The sequence below is a fragment of the Lissotriton vulgaris genome, chromosome 4_1 (assembly GCF_964263255.1).
Source record: "Lissotriton vulgaris chromosome 4_1, aLisVul1.2, whole genome shotgun sequence".
Lineage (NCBI taxonomy): Eukaryota > Metazoa > Chordata > Amphibia > Caudata > Salamandridae > Lissotriton > Lissotriton vulgaris.
This window is the reverse complement of record NC_141691.1, coordinates 1,465,063,713-1,465,089,213: the sequence shown is the minus strand read 5'-3', so window position 1 is coordinate 1,465,089,213 and position 25,501 is coordinate 1,465,063,713. Positions and strand designations below refer to the sequence as shown.

Below are 25,501 nucleotides of genomic sequence, written 5' to 3'. Positions count from 1 at the left end.
AAGATATTCAATACTAACAGTCACCGCTTTCCCTGTGTTCATTCATCAACTTAAAAATAAACTAACAGTAAACAATATAAATCACCGCTGAAATTATCAAATGAATTATAAAAATGGCAAATGAAAAACATATTTGTGACACAATAGCTCCGGATATCCACTTGAAATCAACGTCCATTGAAACTTCCAAATGTTGCGCCTTAATGTTCAGAGAAAGCATCTTTGACGTGTATACTTCTGTTGTACCAGTTTTAATCTGTATCAAGTTTTCAGCGGGGTGCTCTAACAGGGTTAGGGACATGATTAATGAAACTGCACTGTAAGAAGTCCTGCAGCACACCCTTTGCTTTGTCATTATTAAACTCAGTCTTTCTTGCAATATTTTCTCAATTTTAGCGTGCAGCACTCCGTAATGCTCCGTCCCAAACAAGCACCTGAATTAATCAGCTCTGTAAACGGCACGGGATGTCCGTGCCACAAAGGAGTTGCACAGCCATGTGCACAAATGTAAATGATATTCACACATATTTTCTCCAAATTCATCCAATTTTTATTCAAGTTTTTTTCAAGTTCTTTTCCAATGTTTACTCGTTTTTTCACCATCACGTCAAAGACACGAAGTTTTCATATTTTTATGCGTCTTAATACTCTGAGAGTGCCCATCCGGGCTTAATCACAGGCAATTGTTAAAAACTTCTTGGTTCCAGAACAATCCATTCTACCCAATGCATTTCGGTCCACATGACCTTCTTCGGGGGTATCTACAATATTAAAAGCATGTTTTAATAAAACGCTCCATTTATACGAAAAATGCTCCAACGAACATTTAGCCCAAGTGTCCCTCCCCATTCATCAAAGCTGTAACTAAATAATGTGTATTGACTCTTACGCGCGCTGTTATCTCCCCCGTCCTGCAGTCTTTAAACACCCATAGGGACTGACCCATTTCACATGATCACAATGTGCCCTCTCGGTAAACCTCGCGCTCAAAACCAATTTAATTAAATCAAAATATCCAATCTACTGAAATGTAACCCACGTTTACCTTTCTGAACCCACAGTCACTCCTTGTACATACCTGCTCAGACGTTCTGAGTGTTAAACCACCTAACTTTCCTCATCTCCCTTCGACTGCAAGCTTAGTTTTCCTACTCTCTACGTAACGGTTTATAACCTTCTCCACCCACCTGTCTTCGTTGCTTCATCACGTGGTTCGTCTGCCTCACCGCGTTTCTTAAAGTGCACCTTCCCCCCTCTCAAGATATTCAATACTAACAGTCACCGCTTTCCCTGTGTTCATTCATCAACTTAAAAATAAACTAACAGTAAACAATATAAATCACCGCTGAAATTATCAAATGAATTATAAAAATGGCAAATGAAAAACATATTTGTGACACAATAGCTCCGGATATCCACTTGAAATCAACGTCCATTGAAACTTCCAAATGTTGCGCCTTAATGTTCAGAGAAAGCGTCTTTGACGTGTATACTTCTGTTGTACCAGTTTTAATCTGTATCAAGTTTTCAGCGGGGTGCTCTAACAGGGTTAGGGACATGATTAATGAAACTGCACTGTAAGAAGTCCTGCAGCACACCCTTTGCTTTGTCATTATTAAACTCAGTCTTTCTTGCAATATTTTCTCAATTTTAGCGTGCAGCACTCCGTAATGCTCCGTCCCAAACAAGCACCTGAATTAATCAGCTCTGTAAACGGCACGGGATGTCCGTGCCACAAAGGAGTTGCACAGCCATGTGCACAAATGTAAATGATATTCACACATATTTTCTCCAAATTCATCCAATTTTTATTCAAGTTTTTTTCAAGTTCTTTTCCAATGTTTACTCGTTTTTTCACCATCACGTCAAAGACACGAAGTTTTCATATTTTTATGCGTCTTAATACTCTGAGAGTGCCCATCCGGGCTTAATCACAGGCAATTGTTAAAAACTTCTTGGTTCCAGAACAATCCATTCTACCCAATGCATTTCGGTCCACATGACCTTCTTCGGGGGTATCTACAATATTAAAAGCATGTTTTAATAAAACGCTCCATTTATACGAAAAATGCTCCAACGAACATTTAGCCCAAGTGTCCCTCCCCATTCATCAAAGCTGTAACTAAATAATGTGTATTGACTCTTACGCGCGCTGTTATCTCCCCCGTCCTGCAGTCTTTAAACACCCATAGGGACTGACCCATTTCACATGATCACAATGTGCCCTCTCGGTAAACCTCACGCTCAAAACCAATTTAATTAAATCAAAATATCCAATCTACTGAAATGTAACCCACGTTTACCTTTCTGAACCCACAGTCACTCCTTGTACATACCTGCTCAGACGTTCTGAGTGTTAAACCACCTAACTTTCCTCATCTCCCTTCGACTGCAAGCTTAGTTTTCCTACTCTCTACGTAACGGTTTATAACCTTCTCCACCCACCTGTCTTCGTTGCTTCATCACGTGGTTCGTCTGCCTCACCGCGTTTCTTAAAGTGCACCTTCCCCCCTCTCAAGATATTCAATACTAACAGTCACCGCTTTCCCTGTGTTCATTCATCAACTTAAAAATAAACTAACAGTAAACAATATAAATCACCTCTGAAATTATCAAATGAATTATAAAAATGGCAAATGAAAAACATATTTGTGACACAATAGCTCCGGATATCCACTTGAAATCAACGTCCATTGAAACTTCCAAATGTTGCGCCTTAATGTTCAGAGAAAGCGTCTTTGACGTGTATACTTCTGTTGTACCAGTTTTAATCTGTATCAAGTTTTCAGCGGGGTGCTCTAACAGGGTTAGGGACATGATTAATGAAACTGCACTGTAAGAAGTCCTGCAGCACACCCTTTGCTTTGTCATTATTAAACTCAGTCTTTCTTGCAATATTTTCTCAATTTTAGCGTGCAGCACTCCGTAATGCTCCGTCCCAAACAAGCACCTGAATTAATCAGCTCTGTAAACGGCACGGGATGTCCGTGCCACAAAGGAGTTGCACAGCCATGTGCACAAATGTAAATGATATTCACACATATTTTCTCCAAATTCATCCAATTTTTATTCAAGTTTTTTTCAAGTTCTTTTCCAATGTTTACTCGTTTTTTCACCATCACGTCAAAGACACGAAGTTTTCATATTTTTATGCGTCTTAATACTCTGAGAGTGCCCATCCGGGCTTAATCACAGGCAATTGTTAAAAACTTCTTGGTTCCAGAACAATCCATTCTACCCAATGCATTTCGGTCCACATGACCTTCTTCGGGGGTATCTACAATATTAAAAGCATGTTTTAATAAAACGCTCCATTTATACGAAAAATGCTCCAACGAACTTTTAGCCCAAGTGTCCCTCCCCATTCATCAAAGCTGTAACTAAATAATGTGTATTGACTCTTACGCGCGCTGTTATCTCCCCCGTCCTGCAGTCTTTAAACACCCATAGGGACTGACCCATTTCACATGATCACAATGTGCCCTCTCGGTAAACCTCGCGCTCAAAACCAATTTAATTAAATCAAAATATCCAATCTACTGAAATGTAACCCACGTTTACCTTTCTGAACCCACAGTCACTCCTTGTACATACCTGCTCAGACGTTCTGAGTGTTAAACCACCTAACTTTCCTCATCTCCCTTCGACTGCAAGCTTAGTTTTCCTACTCTCTACGTAACGGTTTATAACCTTCTCCACCCACCTGTCTTCGTTGCTTCATCACGTGGTTCGTCTGCCTCACCGCGTTTCTTAAAGTGCACCTTCCCCCCTCTCAAGATATTCAATACTAACAGTCACCGCTTTCCCTGTGTTCATTCATCAACTTAAAAATAAACTAACAGTAAACAATATAAATCACCGCTGAAATTATCAAATGAATGATAAAAATGGCAAATGAAAAACATATTTGTGACACAATAGCTCCGGATATCCACTTGAAATCAACGTCCATTGAAACTTCCAAATGTTGCGCCTTAATGTTCAGAGAAAGCGTCTTTGACGTGTATACTTCTGTTGTACCAGTTTTAATCTGTATCAAGTTTTCAGCGGGGTGCTCTAACAGGGTTAGGGACATGATTAATGAAACTGCACTGTAAGAAGTCCTGCAGCACACCCTTTGCTTTGTCATTATTAAACTCAGTCTTTCTTGCAATATTTTCTCAATTTTAGCGTGCAGCACTCCGTAATGCTCCGTCCCAAACAAGCACCTGAATTAATCAGCTCTGTAAACGGCACGGGATGTCCGTGCCACAAAGGAGTTGCACAGCCATGTGCACAAATGTAAATGATATTCACACATATTTTCTCCAAATTCATCCAATTTTTATTCAAGTTTTTTTCAAGTTCTTTTCCAATGTTTACTCGTTTTTTCACCATCACGTCAAAGACACGAAGTTTTCATATTTTTATGCGTCTTAATACTCTGAGAGTGCCCATCCGGGCTTAATCACAGGCAATTGTTAAAAACTTCTTGGTTCCAGAACAATCCATTCTACCCAATGCATTTCGGTCCACATGACCTTCTTCGGGGGTATCTACAATATTAAAAGCATGTTTTAATAAAACGCTCCATTTATACGAAAAATGGAGCGTTTTATTAAAACATGCTTTTAATATTGTAGATACCCCCGAAGAAGGTCATGTGGACCGAAATGCATTGGGTAGAATGGATTGTTCTGGAACCAAGAAGTTTTTAACAATTGCCTGTGATTAAGCCCGGATGGGCACTCTCAGAGTATTAAGACACATAAAAATATGAAAACTTCGTGTCTTTGACGTGATGGTGAAAAAACGAGTAAACATTGGAAAAGAACTTGAAAAAAACTTGAATAAAAATTGGATGAATTTGGAGAAAATATATGTGAATATCATTTACATTTGTGCACATGGCTGTGCAACTCCTTTGTGGCACGGACATCCCGTGCCGTTTACAGAGCTGATTAATTCAGGTGCTTGTTTGGGACGGAGCATTACGGAGTGCTGCACGCTAAAATTGAGAAAATATTGCAAGAAAGACTGAGTTTAATAATGACAAAGCAAAGGGTGTGCTGCAGGACTTCTTACAGTGCAGTTTCATTAATCATGTCCCTAACTCTGTTAGAGCACCCCGCTGAAAACTTGATACAGATTAAAACTGGTACAACAGAAGTATACACGTCAAAGACGCTTTCTCTGAACATTAAGGCGCAACATTTGGAAGTTTCAATGGACGTTGATTTCAAGTGGATATCCGGATCTATTGTGTCACAAATATGTTTTTCATTTGCCATTTTTATAATTCATTTGATAATTTCAGCGGTGATTTATATTGTTTACTGTTAGTTTATTTTTAAGTTGATGAATGAACACAGGGAAAGCGGTGACTGTTAGTATTGAATATCTTGAGAGGGGGGAAGGTGCACTTTAAGAAACGCGGTGAGGCAGACGAACCACGTGATGAAGCAACGAAGACAGGTGGGTGGAGAAGGTTATAAACCGTTACGTAGAGAGTAGGAAAACTAAGCTTGCAGTCGAAGGGAGATGAGGAAAGTTAGGTGGTTTAACACTCAGAACGTCTGAGCAGGTATGTACAAGGAGTGACTGTGGGTTCAGAAAGGTAAACGTGGGTTACATTTCAGTAGATTGGATATTTTGATTTAATTAAATTGGTTTTGAGCGCGAGGTTTACCGAGAGGGCACATTGTGATCATGTGAAATGGGTCAGTCCCTATGGGTGTTTAAAGACTGCAGGACGGGGGAGATAACAGCGCGCGTAAGAGTCAATACACATTATTTAGTTACAGCTTTGATGAATGGGGAGGGACACTTGGGCTAAATGTTCGTTGGAGCATTTTTCGTATAAATGGAGCGTTTTATTAAAACATGCTTTTAATATTGTAGATACCCCCGAAGAAGGTCATGTGGACCGAAATGCATTGGGTAGAATGGATTGTTCTGGAACCAAGAAGTTTTTAACAATTGCCTGTGATTAAGCCCGGATGGGCACTCTCAGAGTATTAAGACGCATAAAAATATGAAAACTTCGTGTCTTTGACGTGATGGTGAAAAAACGAGTAAACATTGGAAAAGAACTTGAAAAAAACTTGAATAAAAATTGGATGAATTTGGAGAAAATATGTGTGAATATCATTTACATTTGTGCACATGGCTGTGCAACTCCTTTGTGGCACGGACATCCCGTGCCGTTTACAGAGCTGATTAATTCAGGTGCTTGTTTGGGACGGAGCATTACGGAGTGCTGCACGCTAAAATTGAGAAAATATTGCAAGAAAGACTGAGTTTAATAATGACAAAGCAAAGGGTGTGCTGCAGGACTTCTTACAGTGCAGTTTCATTAATCATGTCCCTAACCCTGTTAGAGCACCCCGCTGAAAACTTGATACAGATTAAAACTGGTACAACAGAAGTATACACGTCAAAGACGCTTTCTCTGAACATTAAGGCGCAACATTTGGAAGTTTCAATGGACGTTGATTTCAAGTGGATATCCGGAGCTATTGTGTCACAAATATGTTTTTCATTTGCCATTTTTATAATTCATTTGATAATTTCAGCGGTGATTTATATTGTTTACTGTTAGTTTATTTTTAAGTTGATGAATGAACACAGGGAAAGCGGTGACTGTTAGTATTGAATATCTTGAGAGGGGGGAAGGTGCACTTTAAGAAACGCGGTGAGGCAGACGAACCACGTGATGAAGCAACGAAGACAGGTGGGTGGAGAAGGTTATAAACCGTTACGTAGAGAGTAGGAAAACTAAGCTTGCAGTCGAAGGGAGATGAGGAAAGTTAGGTGGTTTAACACTCAGAACGTCTGAGCAGGTATGTACAAGGAGTGACTGTGGGTTCAGAAAGGTAAACGTGGGTTACATTTCAGTAGATTGGATATTTTGATTTAATTAAATTGGTTTTGAGCGCGAGGTTTACCGAGAGGGCACATTGTGATCATGTGAAATGGGTCAGTCCCTATGGGTGTTTAAAGACTGCAGGACGGGGGAGATAACAGCGCGCGTAAGAGTCAATACACATTATTTAGTTACAGCTTTGATGAATGGGGAGGGACACTTGGGCTAAATGTTCGTTGGAGCATTTTTCGTATAAATGGAGCGTTTTATTAAAACATGCTTTTAATATTGTAGATACCCCCGAAGAAGGTCATGTGGACCGAAATGCATTGGGTAGAATGGATTGTTCTGGAACCAAGAAGTTTTTAACAATTGCCTGTGATTAAGCCCGGATGGGCACTCTCAGAGTATTAAGACGCATAAAAATATGAAAACTTCGTGTCTTTGACGTGATGGTGAAAAAACGAGTAAACATTGGAAAAGAACTTGAAAAAAACTTGAATAAAAATTGGATGAATTTGGAGAAAATATGTGTGAATATCATTTACATTTGTGCACATGGCTGTGCAACTCCTTTGTGGCACGGACATCCCGTGCCGTTTACAGAGCTGATTAATTCAGGTGCTTGTTTGGGACGGAGCATTACGGAGTGCTGCACGCTAAAATTGAGAAAATATTGCAAGAAAGACTGAGTTTAATAAAGACAAAGCAAAGGGTGTGCTGCAGGACTTCTTACAGTGCAGTTTCATTAATCATGTCCCTAACCCTGTTAGAGCACCCCGCTGAAAACTTGATACAGATTAAAACTGGTACAACAGAAGTATACACGTCAAAGACGCTTTCTCTGAACATTAAGGCGCAACATTTGGAAGTTTCAATGGACGTTGATTTCAAGTGGATATCCGGAGCTATTGTGTCACAAATATGTTTTTCATTTGCCATTTTTATAATTCATTTGATAATTTCAGCGGTGATTTATATTGTTTACTGTTAGTTTATTTTTAAGTTGATGAATGAACACAGGGAAAGCGGTGACTGTTAGTATTGAATATCTTGAGAGGGGGGAAGGTGCACTTTAAGAAACGCGGTGAGGCAGACGAACCACGTGATGAAGCAACGAAGACAGGTGGGTGGAGAAGGTTATAAACCGTTACGTAGAGAGTAGGAAAACTAAGCTTGCAGTCGAAGGGAGATGAGGAAAGTTAGGTGGTTTAACACTCAGAACGTCTGAGCAGGTATGTACAAGGAGTGACTGTGGGTTCAGAAAGGTAAACGTGGGTTACATTTCAGTAGATTGGATATTTTGATTTAATTAAATTGGTTTTGAGCGCGAGGTTTACCGAGAGGGCACATTGTGATCATGTGAAATGGGTCAGTCCCTATGGGTGTTTAAAGACTGCAGGACGGGGGAGATAACAGCGCGCGTAAGAGTCAATACACATTATTTAGTTACAGCTTTGATGAATGGGGAGGGACACTTGGGCTAAATGTTCGTTGGAGCATTTTTCGTATAAATGGAGCGTTTTATTAAAACATGCTTTTAATATTGTAGATACCCCCGAAGAAGGTCATGTGGACCGAAATGCATTGGGTAGAATGGATTGTTCTGGAACCAAGAAGTTTTTAACAATTGCCTGTGATTAAGCCCGGATGGGCACTCTCAGAGTATTAAGACGCATAAAAATATGAAAACTTCGTGTCTTTGACGTGATGGTGAAAAAACGAGTAAACATTGGAAAAGAACTTGAAAAAAACTTGAATAAAAATTGGATGAATTTGGAGAAAATATGTGTGAATATCATTTACATTTGTGCACATGGCTGTGCAACTCCTTTGTGGCACGGACATCCCGTGCCGTTTACAGAGCTGATTAATTCAGGTGCTTGTTTGGGACGGAGCATTACGGAGTGCTGCACGCTAAAATTGAGAAAATATTGCAAGAAAGACTGAGTTTAATAATGACAAAGCAAAGGGTGTGCTGCAGGACTTCTTACAGTGCAGTTTCATTAATCATGTCCCTAACCCTGTTAGAGCACCCCGCTGAAAACTTGATACAGATTAAAACTGGTACAACAGAAGTATACACGTCAAAGACGCTTTCTCTGAACATTAAGGCGCAACATTTGGAAGTTTCAATGGACGTTGATTTCAAGTGGATATCCGGAGCTATTGTGTCACAAATATGTTTTTCATTTGCCATTTTTATAATTCATTTGATAATTTCAGCGGTGATTTATATTGTTTACTGTTAGTTTATTTTTAAGTTGATGAATGAACACAGGGAAAGCGGTGACTGTTAGTATTGAATATCTTGAGAGGGGGGAAGGTGCACTTTAAGAAACGCGGTGAGGCAGACGAACCACGTGATGAAGCAACGAAGACAGGTGGGTGGAGAAGGTTATAAACCGTTACGTAGAGAGTAGGAAAACTAAGCTTGCAGTCGAAGGGAGATGAGGAAAGTTAGGTGGTTTAACACTCAGAACGTCTGAGCAGGTATGTACAAGGAGTGACTGTGGGTTCAGAAAGGTAAACGTGGGTTACATTTCAGTAGATTGGATATTTTGATTTAATTAAATTGGTTTTGAGCGCGAGGTTTACCGAGAGGGCACATTGTGATCATGTGAAATGGGTCAGTCCCTATGGGTGTTTAAAGACTGCAGGACGGGGGAGATAACAGCGCGCGTAAGAGTCAATACACATTATTTAGTTACAGCTTTGATGAATGGGGAGGGACACTTGGGCTAAATGTTCGTTGGAGCATTTTTCGTATAAATGGAGCGTTTTATTAAAACATGCTTTTAATATTGTAGATACCCCCGAAGAAGGTCATGTGGACCGAAATGCATTGGGTAGAATGGATTGTTCTGGAACCAAGAAGTTTTTAACAATTGCCTGTGATTAAGCCCGGATGGGCACTCTCAGAGTATTAAGACGCATAAAAATATGAAAACTTCGTGTCTTTGACGTGATGGTGAAAAAACGAGTAAACATTGGAAAAGAACTTGAAAAAAACTTGAATAAAAATTGGATGAATTTGGAGAAAATATGTGTGAATATCATTTACATTTGTGCACATGGCTGTGCAACTCCTTTGTGGCACGGACATCCCGTGCCGTTTACAGAGCTGATTAATTCAGGTGCTTGTTTGGGACGGAGCATTACGGAGTGCTGCACGCTAAAATTGAGAAAATATTGCAAGAAAGACTGAGTTTAATAATGACAAAGCAAAGGGTGTGCTGCAGGACTTCTTACAGTGCTTTTGTAAACAATCCATGTATAATAGTCAACTCTCTTCCTATGGACTCAAGTGAGAGTGAGGTTGCATGAATGCATTTACCGCGTGGCCCTAATATGAACTCTGCATCAGTATGTAATGCGCACAGCGCTATGCATTAGCCCCTCCACCAGGCGGCATTTATGCATACGTTTGAGTGCAATCATAGAAAAAACACATTTTCTCTGGTTTGCCTGTAGCTTTTGCCTTGTTTGATGAATCAGCTGGAACCTTCCAAAAATAAAGTTTCATGTAAGACTGGTCTTAGAAAGTGGTCCTAAACCTTTATACAATGACAGTTGCACAGTTGGTACCGGAGCAGGTAATTGACTGAAGCGCATGACCTAGTGCCACGACATGCGAAGAGTGCGAAAGACCATGCACAACAGGCAGTGATAGCGGTGGGACTGGGTGTAGTGCATGGCCAAAGTGCACATCCTGGGCCTAGTGGCAACTGGAGTTGTGAGCCTGGAGGCATTGCATAAGTGCCCAGTATACCAACTAAGGGTGGGGCATTTGCTGCAAGGTGTCAGATGAAGCATCTCCGCATGGCAAGTAAGTACTGTGGCTAGGGAGAGTCCTTGCAGGACCCATTGTGCATTGGCGTGGGCTGTGGGCTGTGGACAGTGGGCTGTTGGCGCTGGGGCACTTGGTACAGGGTGTACCTGACCTACACTGTAAGCCTATTGGAAACCATGTACAGTGGGCTCTGAAGAAAGGGGTAAAGGTAATAGAGAGTGGTCAACTGCCGCACCTTGCACCAAAGTCCTAGTTCTCTATGGACTTTGTGCATACCAGGGTAGAAATAAAATTCTTGTTGTACGTGAAAATTAGAGTACAGCACCCTGCATGGCTCTGGGGGCAGGGGATGTAGACAGAAGGGCATACTTACAAAAAGTTGGCATAGGACAGCGCGGCAGACCTTTTTGCTGTGCTGACCTAAACCAGTTTTAAAGGGCAGGAATGCACCGTATTTACGAGATACTGTGCATTACTGTCCTTTGAGGCTGCGCCGGAGCACAATTTAGTGCCTAGTGCCCACGCATGCACCCTTGCACCACGGTGCAAGGGTTTCTGCATTGTTGGCAGGATTGTTTTGTGCAGGAAGAAGCACCTTCCTGAGCAAAAACAATCCAAAGAGAAGTTTTCCTCTTTCCAAGTTTGATGCAGAATGCAGCACGCATGGGAAGATGAAAAAAAGAGGAGAAATGAGAAAATGTCTCCTCGTTACGTCTGCTTTGGGGAGGCGTAAGCTTTTAGCACTGCCCCAGGTTTACATCCTTCTGTAAATATGTGGCAGTGTCAAAATCCATGGATGTTGCGTGAGAACATTCATCGCAGCGCCCATGGAACACTTTCTTGAAGCAGAGTAAGGCAACGCAGCGCTTCTCCAGCAGCAGGAAGCACACAGCCTCCCAGAATGCCATAGCCATTCAGGACGCTGCCAAGACCATTGTGATTTGTCCGGGCGCTGTGGTTCACCACTCAGAGAGGGCTTGGGAGGCTGTGCATGTTCTCCACCAGGCTGTGCAATCCAGCCTGATGGAGAACATTCTAAGTGCGCATGCCTGGTTGGCCGGCCAGAGACGGCCAGACAAACTGTCATGCACACTTAGAAAGTGCCTAGCACTCATCCCCCAACTCTGAACGCCCCAGCCCCACCCCGCCCCTCTTGCCAACCAACTGAGCCAGTGCGGTAAAATAAAATTATTATCATTTTATTTTTCCTTTATCAACTGCTCAGTGAGCAGAGAGGCGGCGCTCCTCCCTCTTAGAGGAGGAGCTGCCGCTGCATTAAAAATGCTTTTCCTCCGACTGCAGCATACAGCTGGGGGTAATGGGTCAGCCCACCTGATGCACTGCTAACTTCACTGTGAATGCTGACATTCTGTCTTTTCACAAGCTGTACATCTACACATAAAGTAGTTCTCCTAATGGCCAAGTATGCTTTTTGAGACCGAAAATATTTCTACTTTGAGACAGATTTTTTAGCTTGACGACCTTGACATTAAACTTTTTTAAAAACCATCACGAAAAAACCAAAAAGGCTGGTAGCCAACACTAGACCTATTGGCTTTGCCAATGTCTGTTTTATTCATCAAATACGCTCTAGAACACGGTTAATGTGTCTTTTCGTAGGAACGTCGTACTGGCTGGAGCGATATGACAAGTGAATGCATTTTATGTTTAAATAAATATCTGTTTATTGATTAAACAGTCCTTGGCAAAGGGCCGAAGCAGATGCTGAGATAAAATTGTGACTAGTTTGCTGTCTAAATGTGATGGTTGTTTAAGCTGACGAGGAATATTCTTGTCAAATTTGAGGGCATCTACACCATGGCTTGTTAATGTACTGGAAATGTTTATTTTCGCTTTTATTTTTTTACGATTCCGGACATTTGGTGCTTCCAAATCAATGCACGAATATGTCTGGCACCGTGAATGCTTTGCGTCAGTGGTGAACTTCACACTGATCTGCTGACGTACTTCTTTTGTGCACGTATGACAGAGCACGAGGCCTGTGTGAGGGATATCTCAGAGCTGCAGTGGCACGTTTCCTCTAAAAAGCAAGAGCTCCAGAAGGCACTGGCTGAAGCCCAGAAGTTAGAGGTGGCCAATGCAAAGCTGCTCGAAGACCTGGACTATCTGGAGAAACACTGCCCCCTGCTGGAGGAAAAGCTGCATCTGGAAAACCAAGCGACGGCTTCTATAAAGCGGATCCAGGCTGAGGTATTCATTCACGTTCTTGTATCGCTAAATGGTAAACATAATCAGTGTATTGACACACATGCTATTATACCCGAGTCAGGCGGGAGACTCCCGATCTGTGAAGCCTTATTTTGGTCTGTCTTCCTCCTGAAATTGCATCTATTTCAATAGAAGGCAATGGAGAAAATACATTCTCCCGAATTTTTTTTTTAAAGAATCTCTCTCCTCTAAATGTTGCTATCTATGTATTGAAAAAAACCATCCAGAACCCCCCGCCCCCTCAGCCCCTATCACCACGGGTTACTCGTAAAAGAATACCTTACGAAGGTTTCTGTAAAATATTTGTATTATATTCAATTTGCATTGCGGTGGACCTTGTGTGGACCCCTCCATTCAATGGTTTATGGCGGACTGTCCACCCGAATAAAACCAGGCTCTGAATACTGACCGTGGGGGCAAAACTGTTGCGAAATTGGGCATGCGCAGCTTGAGTTCTGTTCTTTGTGCCTGGCAGATTTTAATCAGTATTTTTAACATTTTCCCTTCGAAATCGGTTTTGTCATATATGTTCATGAGTTTAAAGTGTTTTAATCAAAAGCACTCAACATACAGAACAAAGAAGAGCAAGAAACTGGTATGCAAATGCTAAATATAGATTATAACAGGTTAACTGGTCGCCAGAAGGGTTTCAGCCAGCCAGTGGCTGATGAAAGATCCAGTAACACAGTGTGACAGACCTACACTGGGATACAGCTCCAGTGAAAGTCAGCAGGATGAAGAATGACATAGGGCCTAATGACGAGTCTGCCGGTCCGGGGAACGCCAGACTCGTGGTGGCGCGGCTGTGGCAGTCCAGCCAGCGCCACACTGGCAGTCTGGCCTTCCCATTACAACTTGGGTGATCGGACCGCCCGGGGACCACTGCCAGGGAGCTGCCATTCCCTGGTGGGATTCAGAAAAGGGGGTGGTGATGAACAGAGTGTCTGAAATAAGCAGACCACTCTTACCAAGTCCAAAGATCAGGGCTTGATCCATCACCGTTATTTATCTCACTGCACCATCCCAGCTCAGAACCTGGCTATATGCAAATCAGTCTGTCCCTGGCCCAGTGCATCATGGGAACAGGGCAGACTAAACTACCAAGCCAATTCTTCACCAGAAAGCAGACAAGCTACCGGGGACCGGTTTCTGGCATTTCAGCCTTCTTCGGCCCGGCTTGCTTGAATCCTGATGGTGCAGTGAGAAAGGGACTCATGTCTGAGTATACCCTGCCACACCTATGGTGGCCAAAACGATTCAGAAAAGGGGGTGGTGATGAACAGAGTGTCTGAAATAAGCAGACCACTCTTACCCAGTCCAAAGATCAGGGCTTGATCCATCACCGTTATTTATCTCACTGCACCATCCCAGCTCAGAACCTGGCTATATGCAAATCAGTCTGTCCCTGGCCCAGTGCATCATGGCAATAGGGCAGACTAAACTACCAAGCCAATTCTTCACCAGAAAGGAGACAAGCTACCGGGGACCGGTTTCTGGCATTTCAGCCTTCTTCGGCCCGGCTTGCTTGAATCCTGATGGTGCAGTGAGAGTGATCTCTTGACTGGGTATGAGTGTTCTGTTTAATTCAGATACTCTGTCCATCACCACCCCCTTTTCTGAATCGTTTTGTCCACCATAAGCGTGGAAGGGTATACTCAGATGTGAGTCCCTTGCTCATTGCACCATCAGGATTCAAGCAAGCCGGGCCGAAGACGGCTGTAATGCCAGAAATCGGTTCCCGGAAGCTTGTTTCCTTCCCGTTCAAAGAATTGGCTTGGTAGTTTGGTCTGCCCTGTTCCCATGATGCACTGGGCCAGGGACAGACTAATTTGCATGTAGCCAGGTTCTGAGCTGGGATGGTGCAGTGAGCTAAAAAACGGTGATGGATCAAGCCCTGATCTCTTGACTGGGTATGAGTGTTCTGTTTAATTCAGATACTCTGTCCATCACCACCCCCCTTTCTGAATCGTTTTGTCCACCATAAGCTTGGAAGGGTATACTCAGATGTGAGTCCCTTGCTCATTGCACCATCAGGATTCAAGCAAGCCGGGCCGAAGACGGCTGTAATGCCAGAAACCGGTCCCCGGAAGCTTGTTTCCTTCCCGCTAAAAGAATTGGCTTGGTAGTTTGGTCTGCCCTGTTCCCATGATGCACTGGGCCAGGGACAGACTAATTTGCATGTAGCCAGGTTCTGAGCTGGGATGGTGCAGTGAGCTAAAAAACGGTGATGGATCAAGCCCTGATCTCTTGACTGGGTATGAGTGTTCTGTTTAATTCAGATACTCCGTCCATCACCACCCCCTTTTCTGAATCGTTTTGTCCACCATAAGCGTGGAAGGGTATACTCAGATGTGAGTCCCTTGCTCATTGCACCATCAGGATTCAAGCAAGCCGGGCTGAAGACGGCTGTAATGCCAGAAACCGGTCCCCTGAAGCTTATTTCCTTCCGGGTAAAAGAATTGGCTTGGTAGTTTGGTCTGCCCTGTTCCCATGATGCACTGGGCCAGGGACAGACTAATTTGCATGCAGCCAGGTTTTGAGCTGGGCTAGTGCAGTGAGCTAAAAAACGGTGATGGATCAAGCCCTGATCTCTTGACTGGGTATGAGTGTTCTGTTTAATTCAGATACTCTGTCCATCACCACCCCCTTTTCTGAATCGTTTTGTCCACCATAAGCGTGGAAGGGTATACTCAGATGTGAGTCCCTTGCTCATTGCACCATCAGGATTCAAGCAAGCCGGGCCGAAGACGGCTGTAATGCCAGAAACCGGTCCCCGGAAGCTTGTTTCCTTCCCGGTAAAAGAATTGGCTTGGTAGTTTGGTCTGCCCTGTTCCCATGATGCACTGGGCCAGGGACAGACTAATTTGCATGTAGCTAGGTTCTGAGCTGGGATGGTGCAGTGAGCTAAAAAACGGTGATGGATCAAGCTCTGATCTCTTGACTGGGTGTGAGTGTTCTGTTTAATTCAGATACTCTGTCCATCACTACCCCCTTTTCTGAATCGTTTTGTCCACCATAAGCGTGGAAGGGTATACTCAGATGTGAGTCCCTTGCTCATTGCACCATCAGGATTCAAGCAAGCCGGGCCGAAGACGGCTGTAATGCCAGAAACCGGTCCCCGGAAGCTTGTTTCCTTCTAGGTAAAAGAATTGGCTTGGTAGTTTGGTCTGCCTTGTTCCCATGATGCACTGGGCCAGGGACAGACTAATTTGCATGTAGCCAGGTTCTGAGCTGGGATGGTGCAGTGAGCTAAAAACGGTGATGGATCAAGCCCTGATCTCTTGACTGGGTATGAGTGTTCTGTTTAATTCAGATACTCTGTCCATCACCACCCCCTTTTCTGAATCGTTTTTGTCCACCATAAGCGTGGAAGGGTATACTCAGATGTGAGTCCCTTGCTCATTGCACCATCAGGATTCAAGCAAGCCGGGCCGAAGACGGCTGTAATGCCAGAAACCGGTCCCCGGAAGCTTGTTTCCTTCCCGGTAAAAGAATTGGCTTGGTAGTTTGGTCTGCCCTGTTCCCATGATGCACTGGGCCAGGGACAGACTAATTTGCATGTAGCCAGGTTCTGAGCTGGGATGGTGCAGTGAGCTAAAAAACGGTGATGGATCAAGCCCTGATCTCTTGACTGGGTATGAGTGTTCTGTTTAATTCAGATACTCTGTCCATCACTACCCCCTTTTCTTTCCCTGGTGGGGGCGCGGCAGTCTGAGGCCGCAATATGCTTTGCAGGACCGCCGTGGTATGGCCAAGCATATGAGTTTCCTCTCCGCCAGGGTTTTTATGGCGGTTCCAGCACCATGAAAACACAGGCAGAGAGGAAATTTCCTCTGCGCCCTGTGTATGCACACAGGGGTGCACAACATGTGTCCCCCCAGTGTGCATGCACACCAGTTCCTGCACAGCATGGACATTACAGACCATGCCGTGCAGGAACCTTGCCAAGTGATCCCATTGCAGTGCCTTTTTCAAAGGCACCGCCGCCTTTGAACGAGCCCCCACAGGGGTAACCACCACGCTGCCCACCAGACTACAGTAAACGTGCAGTTGGACGGGCGGGTGGCAGCAACTCTTGGCGGTGCGTGGGTGTGGCAGTGGCAGGCAGCCAACAACCGCACCGCCAAAAGCTGGTATTGGCCCCTTGGTGTAATGGACTTACCAGTGGTTTGGAAGGAAAAGCAAGTCATGTCTGTGGATTAGTGAAACAAAGCGAGAAAGCGAGTAGAAAGAAAGCAAGAGATTAAGAGGGGCAGGCAATATATGGTCTTAAACACAATACGGGTACATTTCAGAAGAATCGTCGAGATGGACCCAAATAAGTATATTGGTGGCGAGGGTACTCTGTCACAACCTCAATGGCGTTCCTTCCACAGGAATAAAGTGGTCTACCAGCTAAAGTTAATTGTGGGTGGATCTTAAGTTTGCCCATGATGGAGACTACTCTGTCCCCCCCGTGGCCAAACTTCTCCAATGGCCCTGAGAATTAAGGGCCATCGGAGAAATTGCTGCATGCCCACCCTCCCAATTCAAATAGGCGGACATGTAGTCATTTTTTACCGTTTCTTACCGCCAGGTAAAACCTGGCAGTAAGGAACAGTAAAACAATTATAATTAGGCCTCCTAGTTCTATGGGATTTTTTGTTGTTGACATCTCTCTCTGTATTCATCCATATTTATTTTTTGTTAATTTTATCAATATTTATCCACATATTTTTGGGGTTTAGTGAAAAAACAAAGCTGAAACTAATATACTTCCAAATTTAGTTAACCTATAAGTGCGCATTCATGCTTGAACACCTGACGGTTTTCATTGATAAGAACACCTAAAGATGATAATCAATGCACTTATAAGAAAACATGCACATTTTAGCATCAACTTTATGCATATCTACTCCTAGTTTGCCTCATTACTGAAATTCCTTTTTTTCCCAATTATCTGTTAAACTGCACAGCTATTAGTCTGGCAGCCATAAGTGATAGCATTTGTAATCACCGATAAAACAACCTAATTTCCATTGTGATCCACATTTAAACATAAATTCAGGGAGGAAAACAAATGTTTTACTGGCTTTATTTATAAAAATGGAAACAGTGAGCCTTAATTAGAATGCATTTTATTTTTTCTTTACCAAAAGAAAAGCCTGAAACATGATTTTCTTTTTGTAAAGAAAAAATATAAAGTAATAAATGCAGTAATTTTTTTACTGTTCCCTACCGCCAGGTAAAACCTAGAAGTAAGAAGAGTAAAACCATTACAATGCTTCTCCCGCTATGGGACAAGACTCCCATGGTTTACCAAAAGAAAATTGTGTTTTGGCATTTTCTTTTTATAATGAAAAAACATCTACTCTGTGCTACACACACCCCCCTAGCACACAGCAAAATGCATTGGAAGGAACCACCATGACAACTGTTCCTGACAATGCTTATATAAATGACTTTCTGCTTTGCGGTCATTTATAATTTGGGCGGGTGGCCTCTCCACCAAGTAGACGGAGTAAATTACTCCATCCCCATCACGGAACGGCAGGCCATCTGCCTAAAACTAAATCAATCCCATAGTGAGGCAGATTGAGAACAGAGCGAGCAGTAGAATTCGGAAGAAGCCTCGAGAGCAGTTGGAGAGCCCGAATAACGATTACTTGCTATTCACAGCTGTATTTTACTAGTAGTATCTTTACAGCTGTAAAATCTCCGTACATAAAAAGATAGGGCTGTCCTATCTTTTTATGTGCGGAGACTCACATGGTCATAATGATATTACTCGTAAAATACCTTTGTGAATAGCAAACAATCGTAAACTGCAACAAAGGTGTAAAGTTACCTTTGTAATCTGGCTGGAATGTCCAAGGAATAGAGTGATATAGTAGGGTTGCCACCGGGCCGTTTTTTTACCAGTACCACCGGTATTTTAATGTCTCAGCAGGTTAAAAAATTAGCAAAATCACCTAAAGCTGTTTTTTTTAGTTTTTAGCCTGCATCTGTATATACTCTAAACAGCAAATATAAAAAGAAATTCGTTTTAGATGTGCTCAGGAGTTGCATTAATAATTTGACTAATAATTAAAGTAAACAAAGGCAGAAGAGTCATGCTACAACTAAATGCATTTGATTTTGTTTAAAGTCTTATTTCAATGAGCCTTTCACCAGGTGTAGTGTATTAAAATGTATATGTATGTTTCAGAATCAATCCCTATCAATGCAGATTTTGCACTTTGGTGGTAAGTTTAATAAAACATCATTGGTAAAAAGAAAAATAAACTTGTTGCGTTGTAAAATATCATAGACACACTGAGCCCAAATCTGGCCACAGCATGAAGATTTATGTGCATACACACACACGTCATCATACAGTAGCCATTTAGACATTTAAAAAAAATCTACCATTCCAAGTTGGTAAATGGCCATTTTGAGGTATTAAATTGGAATAAAATAAATAAATGGTGCACAAAAGTTTATTTGGAGAATGCTGCAGCCCAGTAGCAGATTACTTATTCATCACCATCATAAATCTTTATTTCGGCACACAAGGCCATAAAAGCATCATTAAAAATGACCAATTTGATACACTTCAATCATAAAATTGACACAGATTCAAATTTGACATAAAAAATAGTCAGTAATTCAGTTCTAGTGTGGCCACTCCAGCATTTGGTCAAAGGTCCGGGAAGGTCCATTGTTGGAGACAGTCATACAATTTCTACATTGCCATTCTGTTGTGCCATCTTTTTTAAGATGGCTTTATGGGTGTACCACATGGTGAATAGGAACTGTGAATTGGAGAAGACAATATGCATTTGTTTGTCAAATTTCAATAGAGTATAAACTTCACTACAGTGCCTGGACGCCAGGTTCCTACAAAGTTGAAGTAACCAGCGTGACCTAGCCCTCCTATAGCCCTTACAAAAAAAGAATATACGGAGTTCCGTTTCATCAGAGATGTTACATGCTGGACATCCCCCGCTAATAGCTCCCTCCCATTTTCTAGTGAACGAGCGCAGCGGGAGGACTCGATGTCTAAATTGTAGGTAGAGCTTTTTGGCGAGTGCAACTCCTATGTAATTTTAAGATGCACCCCATTGTTTGGGTAAGTTTCAACCCTGCTTTGTCAATTTGGGTGCCCCAATCCTTTCTTTCTGTCAGTGTCATTCCCAAGTACTCGAAAATGGTTACCCTTTCCAGGGGTTTGCCATCCAAGCAAGGATTGGGGCGGGTGGAGTTACCTACATTAAAGGCCATATACCTTATTTTTTGCAGGTTAATCTCCAGTCCCCGATGTTTGCAGAAGGCGCTAAAGTTGTCGAGGGTCCTCTGAATTCCCGTTGCGGGCCCCCAGGGACTCTGGGGGGTGGAGGGTGCACATGGGAGCTACCTATGGTACCCCCTGTATTTCAATGCACAACATGACAGGCACCTCGCGGGGCCTGTCATGTTGTGCATTGAAATGCACAACGTGCATTTTTAGCATTGCGGCGGGCGGTACTTTCATCACCGTCCGCCGCAATGCTAAAAATACGGGAAGCGCACGCCACTGTGGCAGGCGCATCCTAATATGTACAACGGGACCCCCGCCCTTATGGCGGGTGGTCCCATTCACCGGTAGGATGACGGGCGGACAAAGTCAATTTGAATGAATTTAATTCAGATAAATACAAAATACAACAAATCATGTACAAGTATTCTTTTCATTCAGTGTAAGAACCTGTTTTCACTTTGCTTTTCTCAGAGGGTGGTTTCTTTATTTCCTTTTCGTAGATTGCATTGAATAGCATTTGCAAATCATTTGTGTTGTCACCCGACAGAACCACTTTTTATTTAGCTATAAAACAAAAGCAATGCATTTCAGAGATAGAGTTTATGGAGACTTGAGGTTCACTGTTGGAGGGTGGTAGTGAGGGAATCCATGGAGAAGGAGGTCAATGGGGGCGCCAACAAATATTGTTGCACCAGGCGCCACCAGCGCTAAAGCCGGCCCTGAGTGAATCCTGAGTGAAACCCATTCCATGTTAGAGACTTGCCATCTTGGCATAGAGCTTTCCCAAGCTATGTGTACCTATACCCATCTTTAGTTGACACTTTTCCATTCCACCTCCACTAAGCTACGTATTTGAGTGAAAAACTAAGACCTCTGGTTTGCTACTAAACTCTACAAAATACATTTTTTAATTGTTTACCAATCATTCGCCATGGTATTGCTGTAAATCAGATTGCTGGAGAGGTCAATACGTAACATCAATTCAGTATTGAAATTATTACCATTTCTATTTCGAACAAGATGTATAGAATGAAATATATAACAAATATAGATTCATTTCTTGAATGGAATTCTTTTTAAATAATCTTCTCTCTCACTATCATCACATTCATAGATCTCATTATTTAAAAACAAAATGGTTTCACACATAGTTTCTGTTGTTCATCATTCTAATTCATAAATGAGCAATATTGCACAAACTATGACAAAACCTTGGACCCTTTAACAGTAAACTGTCACAAACTTAACAACACTATTAGACGTGTTGTGGAAGTGCTCCATTAATTTCTTCTTCACTGGATCTCTCAGCCACCCTCTGCTCCTGTGTGTGAACTGGACATTGGGTGCACTGCTACAGCTCTGAGAATGGTTCAAGAAATGGACTAGCTGTACCCCCGCCTACTATCGCGACATCGTAAAGCTACGTCCCTTCTCTTAATTTTTTCAATAACATCTTCATTTTAGACCAGTTCAGTTTCTCAGAAAACCGTTGCATGATATAGTTATTCGATGCACCCTTTGTCATTCATGGATGCTGTAAATCCAGTAAAAAGAAAGGTACAAAGAATACATTTTTTCAATGTTTCAAAAGCTGACATTGCTCAATCAATTCCTAAAGATGTTCCCAGTAATTCCTGGCAGTGCTTTAAGGTAAATAAAATGTTACTTCTAATGGCACTGTCATTTCTAGTAAAACCCCATTCTTATCGTTTCTGCTGCCCCCCTTTTACTATGAAACAGTTGTTTTTCGCATGCTGTACTCTGCTTTGAAACTAAATAGGCATATGAGCAGTGACACGTTTCCAACTGAAATGAAGTTGGTATCTTGGCCTTTGTTTAACAGCTTGTCAAGAATGCTTCATCTAAGATCTCAGACCTTCCAGTATTATCAAGTGTGCCCATAGGTATTGCTGTCTATCTGGTCAATGGGAATACATCATCTTTATTGCCTCACTTTTAATTGTTTGATTCAATATTTTAAATTGATACAATGTTTCTTTGAAGAACGATTTGTACAAACAGTAATAGTGTAAATGAATATATATTTAAGTATTTTTTCTTTACAGGCTAATGTTGCATATGATGAAGCTAAACGGTTATATGAAGAAGCTCACCTGCATTTTGATAAATGCACTGCTGATGCTAACAGTGAGCGAGAAATTATGAGTGACACTCTTGACGCAGCGAAGAAAATGTTACAGAAGAGCAAGTAAGAGTGCCTAATAGATATAAATAAATGTTCTTTCATGTATTGTAAACGCTCTAATGGTGTTACCTTTTAAACAACTTCTTATTCTGTTTCTTTTAGAATATTATATTGATACACACCTGTTAAACTGCTGTATATGTGTATTGGTAATTAAAGTGTTTGTTACTTACTGTTCTCAAATACTAATCATACATATTAGGTGACCCCCACAATGTTACGTAGTCTTGCCTTTTCCCAGAATTTCCATTCTTTAATTCCTCATAACTTCTCCTTTTTTTATATGCATTAAATTGAAAAGAAACTGTGCAGCAACTGTTGAAAAACAAAATTCTTCAAAAAGATTGGTCTTTGAGAACTAATCAACTGCGACTCCATTCTTATTGAATACTATAGGATCCAGTCACAGTTTAGGTTAAGGTAGGCGCTTTGCTAATTAACTCATAGGAGGATTTACTCACATGTTAAGAAAGCTACAGGACAGTGACATGTTGGTGAGTGAAGAGAAGATAGATATATTTATAAATAAATAAATAAATAAAATAAATACCAGATTATGTAGACATGGATGCCATTCCTTACATATGATGAAATTAAATAGGCGTCGCAATGAGGAAACATTTGTTTGCTCACTCAGATAAACATACTGTATGTTTGTTATTGATTAGTTATCAAAGACCAATGTTTTCGAAGAATCTTGTTTTTCAACAGTTGCTGCAGGGAAAATATACATATACATACAAAAAGAAATCTATCTAAATATATATATCTATCTATCTATCTATCTATCTAACTATATATATATATATATATATATATATATATATATATATATATATATATATATATATATATATATATATATATATATATATATATATATATATATATATGTATATATATATATATATATATCAAAAAATTACAAAACAATGAGAACATCATTATCCACCAGTCCAATAAAGATGGCAATGTGGTACTTTGGCTGAGACAAATGTACATGGACGAAGCTCTTGGTCAACTTAATGACAGAGACTGTTACAAGAGGACTAACTTGAGTGAAGTTCAGCAGGCTTGGAATGGCATATATACGAAGTTGATGGCATGGAGAAGCATGGGCTTGATTACAATGGAGGATTTCAAGTATATGAAGAAAAAACATCCAGTCACGTCCGTAGTGTACTTCATTCCGAAGATATATAAAAACTGTATTAAGCCACCAGGTCGGCCTATCATTTCTGCCTGCAATAGCATTCTAGAGAATGTCAGTAAATATGTAGATCTTTTCCTTCAAGAATATGTCAAAAATGTACCAGCTTTGTCTTAGAATCAAGGGATTTACTAAGGAAACTTGCTGATTTTACGCGGCAACCTAGTTACTTGTTGATATCTCTTGATGTTACCTCCTTGTATACAAGTACTTACCACAGGGATGGTCTAAAAGCTGTGCAACACTATCTAAGCACGAGACCCTCTTGTTTGAACGAACATAGTAAAATGATTTTATCTATGAACAATCTATGTCTTTAAAATAACTTTTTCTTGTTTGCCAACCAACTGTTCCAGCAGGTCAGGGGAGTGGCTATGTGGGCCTGCTTCTCTCCCAGGTACGCTTGCTTGCACATGGGGTACTGGGAGGAACAGGTCCTCATCGCAAACTACCCGAACATTATGGGTTCCAAAGGCATAAGATGGATGAGATACATCGACGACCTTTTAATAATCTGGGATGGTTTGGAATGTGAGGCGAAACAGTTTAGAGAGAATCTGAATGAGAATAACTTAAATCTTGGGTTCACTAGTCAAATTAGTGCTACATCTATTTGTTTTTTGGATGTTGAGATTTTTATTTGTAATGACAAACTGGAGACAAAACTATTTCGAAAGCCAACTGCTGGAAATGCTGTGCTGCATGCCACTAGTCACCATCCTGCCCATCTCACACGTAGCATACCATAAGGAGAAATGCTCCGTATCAGGAGAATATGCAGCACGGATACTGATTGTAGAGAGGCCCAAAAAGCCTGTAAGGCTAGATTTTTCAGAAGAGGCTGCAAACCTGAGATTTTAGATAAAGCAATGAGCAGAGCTAATTCTCAGGGAAGGTTTCAGCTTTTGGCTAACAGTACCAGCAGTAAAAGGAACATAGTCAGTGCAGAACAAAGTGAGACCAGGCTTATTTTCACGTACAATAGTCAACATCAAACAATCCACAGTATCGCAAAAAGTAACTGGGCACTTATCACCAGTGACCCAGTTTTGGGCAAACAGGTTACGTGTTCTCCTAGTATTGCTTACAAAAGAGCCAGGTCCATGAACAATTGTTTGCTCTCTAGCTGCCCAGAAGTTAGAACCACAGGCTCGTGATTAAATAGTAGCAAAGGTTTCCTCAAATGTTCATCATGTAAGGCCTGCAGGAATGGAATCAGCAAAACTGAATATATGACTCCTTTCAGATGTAAACCCGTTTGCATTAAACACTAATTGACATGCAGGACAGAGTACGCAGTGTATGTGCTGAAATGTCCCTGTGGTCTACGGTACGTGGAAAGTACCAGACCACAGGTGTACAAAAGAATACTCCAGCACTTAAGGGCCATTACCAACTACGACACTGCGTACCCTGTCGCATGCCACTTTGAGGAAAAACACAATAAGAATCCTTTACATCTCAGTTATTTTGTAATTGACACAGTCCCTCCTCAGAGGAAAGGTGGGGACCGAGAGTCAATGCTACGCAAGTTAGAGACCAGACACATTATTCTTCTAGATACTAAGACTCCTAACGGTCTGAATGCCAGTGAAGATAGTTTTACTTACCTATGAGTTATAACTAAGAATTTCGCCTGTCATTTTGTACATATTAATCAGCTGCTTAATCATTTTTTTTTTCTCGACCATTGTGGTCAATTTTAAATATTCTTAGATGTAGTACACTTGTCACTTTTATAAATATTTTTTTACAGGGTTGCACTAATTTTCATGCCATTATTTATTTGCGAAATTTGCAAACTTGTCTTTTGCACATCAATATGTCAACCGGCATATACCCACTTGGGCTTTATCCTTCAGTGTTCATTGGTAAATTATTTGAATATGGTGGTTTTGATTAGCTGGTTGCTACATTTCACATGCATACTCTGAGAATTGAAAAAAGTATATCCTAGTTAT

At 41.6% G+C, this 25,501-nt stretch overlaps 1 protein-coding gene across 2 annotated transcripts in view; it reads left to right on the top strand.

Annotated features, from left to right (window-relative positions):
* CCDC178 (coiled-coil domain containing 178) overlaps nucleotides 1–25,501 on the top strand; it is a 1,232,457-nt gene that overhangs the window by 214,503 nt on the left and 992,453 nt on the right. For both annotated transcript variants that reach the window (XM_086966951.1, XM_086966950.1), the window contains exons 8-9: nucleotides 12,628–12,848; nucleotides 22,191–22,333. In XM_086966951.1, the coding sequence (XP_086823077.1) occupies nucleotides 12,628–12,848; nucleotides 22,191–22,333 (364 nt within the window). The remainder of the gene's footprint in view (nucleotides 1–12,627; nucleotides 12,849–22,190; nucleotides 22,334–25,501) is intronic.